Consider the following 5,877-nt stretch of genomic DNA (forward strand, 5'->3'; position numbering starts at 1 on the left):
CTTTTTTTCCCTCCATTTTTTTTTTTTCTTCCAAAAAGCAATATTGGGCTGAGAGGACAGAGTGAGCCTTGTTTTATAACTAAAACCAGACTGAGCCTCTGCTTCTTTAGGGACCCCCCGGTAAAAGTTGATCCAATGTTTTGGCACATGTAATACCATTGTGTGTACAATTGGAATATTGAAGGGAATGTGTGGACAAGATGTGAATTCCATGAATCAATAGATTATACTCTGAACAAAACTATAAATGTAACTTGTTGGTCCCATGTTTCATGAGCTGAAAGAAAAAATCCCAGAAATGTTCCATATGCACAAATTTGTTTACATTCCTCTTAGTGAGCATTTCTCCTTTACCAAGATTATCCATCCACCTGATGGGTGTGGCATATCAAGGAGCTGATTAGACAGCATGATCATTACACAGGTGCACCTTGTGCTGGGGACAAAAGGCCACTTTAAAATATGCCGTTGTCACACAACACAATGCCACAGATGTCTCAAGTTGAGGGAGCGTGCAGTTGGCATGCTGACTGCAGGAAGCTGTTGCCATGTTCATGTCTCTACCATAAGCTACATCCAACATTTTTTTGTATTTGGCAGTAAGTCAAGTACGCCAGCCCAGAACCTCCACATCCAACTTCTTCACCTGCGGGATCGTCTGAGGGGTGCTGAGGAGTATTTGTCTGTAATAAAGCCCTTTTGTGTGGAAAAGCTGATTCTGATTGGCTGGGCCTAGCTCCCCAGTGGGTGGGTCTGGCTGCGCCCCTGCCCAGTCATGTGAAATCCATAGATTAGGGCCTAATGAATTTATTTCAATTGACGGATTTCCTCAAATTAACTGTAACTCAGTAAAATCTTTGAAATAGTTGCATTTATTTTTTTCTTCAGTATATGAATGCTTGCAAGACTGCTATTAGTTTTTTTGTATTTTTTCATCAAAACATAAATAAAAACATGTCATAGTGGCAACATATTGTAATTAAAGCCATTTAAATCTTAGGCTTTTCACAGGATCTTTATTCCCGGAATATAAAATGTGTACATTCACAGGAAAATATGTATCCTTACTTTTTGGGGACATTTTCTGTGCCCTTGTACCAGTTGTTTTAAGAGGGGAAAAACAAAGACTGTGACATGCCAGATCTGGATGGTAAGGGTTGAACACAAAACCACCCTAGTCTAATCTTTCCTTAATATAGAAGCCTGGGCCACAAAAATGTTCTGTGATCTCCACCATGTGGACAATTTGGAACAGAAAGGAAAGTGATTCCTCTTTATTACACCATCTTTTTTTGCATGTAATTGACATGTGATTCATTGTTCACTTTCAAAGTAATACAAAAGAGTAAAGAGTAAGAACTATACTACAAAGTATGCATGCAAGCTTCCTAACTGCTACTATAACAATACCAGTATGTTGAAGGATATTTGGAGATATGAATGGGGGGTGTATTTGATACAGGAAACAAGACAAAATAAATAATTTTAAGGTTATAATTTTCATTGTGAAAATGCATGACAATACAAGATACAGCAAGCCATAGCTCACTAGAGCTGGATGATATGGATAAAAAAAAAATCCATATGATTAATTGCCTGAATTGATGCAATAACGATAAAAATCGCACGACAAGTTTCTAACGATGTGCACCACCGTTTAAAAAAAAAAGATTGTTTAGTACTACTTCTCCTAGTTTGATGGTTGTAACCATCAATTGTCCCCTTAACAATCACCCATATTAGCAAACGTATTTCATTTCAAACGTCACATTTCTCTAGTATAGGATACTTATCTTAATGAACGATATCAGCTCAATCCCTGCGATAAGCGATCGGTGTGGATCATTTTCAGTTTATCGTCCCAGCTCTACAGCTCACTGTATACAAAAACACACCAAGTTCTACAAAATAAAATGAAGTTTCACCTCTAAAATCAGTCAGATTATCAACCCCAAAGTAGGTTATTTAACAGTCCCATACCGGAATGAATCAATTTTATTTCTTTGTACACAGCAGTTTAGTAGACGGTGCCTCCTTAGATAGTAAATTCCCCTGAAAGTCTTTTTACAAACGTAGCAGATATGTTGCTGCTGCTTGGAGTGACTCTGGATAAGCTTTAGTAGGGCCGATGCTTCAGATCGACGCAGTTTCCACTTGGAGCTCTCAGAAAATCTGCTCTCCTGCTTGGGCGTTTTGTGGCGGTGAGTGTTCAGGTATTCCAACCACTTGTTCCTGTGATTTCTTTCATGCTTCTTGAGGTTGTCTGCCCGGTGGAATACTTTGTAACACATTGAGCATGAGAAGGGTCTTTCAGTGGAATGTGTGTGCTTGTGGCGCTTCAGATGATCCACCCGACCGAAGCTTAGGCCACACGCCTCACATTGGAACACCTTGCCAGCCTTAGTGTGAGCGTGATACCTATGTCTCCTGAGAGCGTTACGGTCCTTGAAACTTGTACCACAAGCTTTACAAAGAAAATGTCTTGATATGATGTGCATTTTACCGAGGTGGGTGTTTAGGTCCTCCTTCCGCCCGAATGTATCACCACAACAATGACAAAGATGAGGTTTCTCGTTGGTGTGCAGGCTCTCATGCCGCCTCAGGTGCTCGCGCCTCTTGAACTTCGTACCGCAATTTGAACAGACATGGGGAGTTTTATTCGAATGGATCATTCTGTGTTTTCCCAGATTTTTCACTGTACTAAATGTCTTGCCGCACCGGTGGCATGTATAACCACCTGGTTCTGGGTGAGCAACTTCACGATGCAACATCAGTTCCTCATCCTGTTCAAACCGCTTCCCACACTGCTGGCAGGCGTAGTTTCTCACCTGATGAGTCTTTTCATGTGTACGCAACTCTCCCGGATCCCTGAATTTAACACCACAATCAGAACAGACAAAGGAACTGCCAGAATGAGAATAGCTGTGGCGCTTCAGGTGATCCTTTCGGCCAAAGTGTTGGCCACATTCCTCGCAGTGGTACACCTTGGATGCTTTCCTGCGGTCTTTGCGATCCTTTAAACACTTCCCGCAAAATGTAAACGAAACACGATATAGGAAATATTCCCCACAATTCTTGCAAATGAATTGTCTCGATCCATCCTCCTCCGTCTCTCCTACACTGTTTAAGTTTATTTCAGGTTCCTCCCGACTTGTTAACTGATTGTCAACCCTTCGTGGCTGCAAGCCTTTCAAGGTGTCTTTAATGATATTGCCAACCGCTTTAAGGATTTTGCGGTACTGGTCTGGGTGTATGTCCCTGGTATGATTCTCAAACTCCAGTCCACTGGTGAGCTGTAGGACACAGAGTTGACAATAGAAAACATCCCCATCTTGGCTCACCCTACCTGCCTCTATGAAAGCCTTTACATGCTTACGCAGGTGGAAGCACTTGTGCTTTTGGAAAAGATCTGCCTTTTCAAAATGGCGGTCACATTCACAGCACGTTAATGCATTTGTGTTTTTATGACAGTTATTTTTCAGATGATAAATGTTCTGGTGCTTGTTGCGAGTTGTTTGCTTGTTGAATGCTCTACCACAAACCGGACATCTAATATTTTCTTTCGCTTCTGATCCGTGCTTCTGTTTAGGAGGCACTCCTTCACTTTTGCCCTGTGCCCATGCATGTCTTTTCTGGTGTTTTTGGTAAGATTTGAAAAACTTAAAAATCTTCCCACAGTCCAGACAAGGAAATGGAGGAGAACGTTTCGTGTCAGGCGTTTGCTGCTCAGCGGAAGATATTAAAATACATGCATCCTGATCATTAGTATCTTCACTGTTCTTCCTGTTTTTCTTGTTGGCCCTTATATGACTTTCTGTGGCATCTTTCCTATTGCCTTGAAGACGTATAATAATCTTGGAAGTTGAAATTTTCCTCTGGTTTTTGTGGCTTCTTTTGGTTCTCGTGATCCTGTGAGTCTTCTCGTGCTTTATGAAAGAAGTTACGTATTTGAACTCCTTACCACAGTGCTTGCAGGTGTGAAGGCCTTTCATTTTCTTATTGACACTTAGGCCAACTGCTTTGATCGACTTACCCTTTCTTCTTCCTCTCGTTCTTGGTACAACGTGAGAGTCATGGTGCTTTGTAAACGAAGTTAGGTATTTAAACTCCTTCCCACAAGTCTTGCAGGTGTACAGGGCTTTGATATGAGTTTCCTCATGTTTTCGGAATGAAGTTAGATATTTGAACACCTTCCCACAAGACATGCAGGTGTGCAGGGGTGAGACACCTTCTGTTTCCATTGACTTGGCCTTCTGTCTTCCTCTCTCACTTGCTACATCACATATTGAGTGAGAGCTTATCAAGTGCTGCTCCAGCTCCGGTTCGCTAGTGAAGGAGGCTTCGCAGGCATCACAGGGAAAGAACTGGAGTTCCACATTTGCAAAACCTTTACAAAAGACAGAAGCAACAAGGACAACGTTTAAATGCTTTTGACCTTGTATGTATTTCTAGAACAGTTAATAACCCAATTAAATCGCAAGTTAGCCTAACCCACAACCCAATAGCCTTGCTGTCTTCTCTTACCATGCCCATCATCATCATCATCCTCATGAAAGTCAGCATTCATCTCCATGTCCAGGCTGCCATGGATACTTTCAGGTAGATTGCTGTCCTTTACCTCGAGAACAAGCAAGTCTGGAGAGACGTCTGAGATCTCCAAGGTCATGATCTCGCCATTGGCATATCCAGATAGTGAGATAGGAGGGTCCTCCCTCTCCAAATCAATGGGCTCCATGTTATCGTCTTATCCTGAGCGCACATACACACACACAAAATAATTCTACAAACAACTATCTCTTTAAATATGTTAGATAAAGCTGAATGCAAGTGTTCGGGGACCTCAAATTGCCTGGCTACTTGGACTCCTTGCTCCAGCCAAACGCTACGCCTCGATAACACCTAGAGGGTCCACGTGCAAAATGATACACCACCTCATCTGGATATGTGTGCAACAAAGGTTCAACATTCACCTTCTACTACCGTTTCTGTAAAGCAGTCTACGCATACTTTTGATAAATCCAACTTGTATGCACCGCACCACACAGAACAAACTGCAACTGCCTCTGCAACGCAGCATTCCATTGGAAATTAATGTTGAACACGATCACACCAACAGCAATTTTCGTTTTGGTACCTGGTACAAATGTTGCATTTATCGAACGTATACATCAAATTGTATGCATAGACGGCTTGACAGAAATTGTAGCAGTGGAGTGTTGAACTTTTGTTGCGCACACATATCCATATCCATACCATTTAGCGCAATGACAGTGTGTCGCCTCGATCATACCGACAGCGTTATTGTGCAAAATTGTACACAGCATCATCTGGATATGTGTTCAGCAAAAGTTTAACATTCACCTTCTACTACTACCATGTCTGTCAACGCATACAATTTGATGTATACGTTCGCAAGGCAATCGCAGCGTTCCATTGGAAATGAATGTACTTGTCGTAGCTAGTTAACGAACGACAGAGCAGCTGGAAATACTGTACTTTGTGTCGTCCGGCTAGATCTCAAATGTTATCATGGCCAAATTAACTACATTATTTGGTTTGACTTAACTTACATGTTATTTGGATTGTTATCTAGGTTAACTAGCCGTGGCTAAACTTCGCGGATGTTGGCTTTAAAAAAACGAACCATTGTTTCAGTTTTCAATCCAACCAGACTACTTTCAAGTTGAGTGACTATCTATTAAAATACCAAACTTCCGCAGAGAGCCTGAGCGCACGATAGCTAATAATTTCACTAATTTACCAGATACAAACCTAAAACAACATCGAATCACTCCGTTTGCTATCTGCAGTAGCTACCCCGCCATGTTGTCGTGCAGCCCACAAATGTGTTCGATTAGAAACAACAGTGTAATTGCT

At 41.7% G+C, this 5,877-nt stretch overlaps 1 protein-coding gene across 4 annotated transcripts; it reads right to left on the minus strand.

Moving 5' to 3' along the window:
• Positions 1 to 854: 854 nt before the first annotated feature.
• On the minus strand, positions 855 to 5,877 carry LOC124003395 (zinc finger protein 729-like). Of its 4 annotated transcripts, none has more exons than XM_046311620.1 (4): positions 5,773 to 5,846; positions 4,840 to 4,899; positions 4,525 to 4,749; positions 855 to 4,387 (listed from the first exon to the last, which is right to left on the minus strand). In XM_046311620.1, the coding sequence occupies exons 3-4, from the start codon at positions 4,733 to 4,735 to the stop codon at positions 1,962 to 1,964; spliced, it is 2,637 nt and encodes an 878-aa protein (XP_046167576.1). In that variant the 5' UTR covers positions 4,736 to 4,749; positions 4,840 to 4,899; positions 5,773 to 5,846; the 3' UTR covers positions 855 to 1,961. The 4 variants fall into 4 exon arrangements, with proteins under 4 accessions (XP_046167576.1, XP_046167575.1, XP_046167573.1 ...); XM_046311619.1 differs by having other exon boundaries at positions 5,571 to 5,843; XM_046311617.1 differs by having other exon boundaries at positions 4,840 to 4,936; positions 5,571 to 5,843.

Source organism: Oncorhynchus gorbuscha, linkage group LG18, assembly GCF_021184085.1.
Source record: "Oncorhynchus gorbuscha isolate QuinsamMale2020 ecotype Even-year linkage group LG18, OgorEven_v1.0, whole genome shotgun sequence".
NCBI classification, from domain to species: domain Eukaryota; kingdom Metazoa; phylum Chordata; class Actinopteri; order Salmoniformes; family Salmonidae; genus Oncorhynchus; species Oncorhynchus gorbuscha.

Bases quoted from the DNA above. Each gene is read 5' to 3' on its own strand.
- LOC124003395 (XM_046311616.1), bottom strand. From the start codon at position 4,735: ATGGAGCCCATTGATTTGGAGAGGGAGGACCCTCCTATCTCACTATCT. The intron at 4,388-4,524 runs GTAAGAGAAGAC...TCTTTTGTAAAG, and splicing joins TGATGATGATGATGGGCATG to GTTTTGCAAATGTGGAACTC.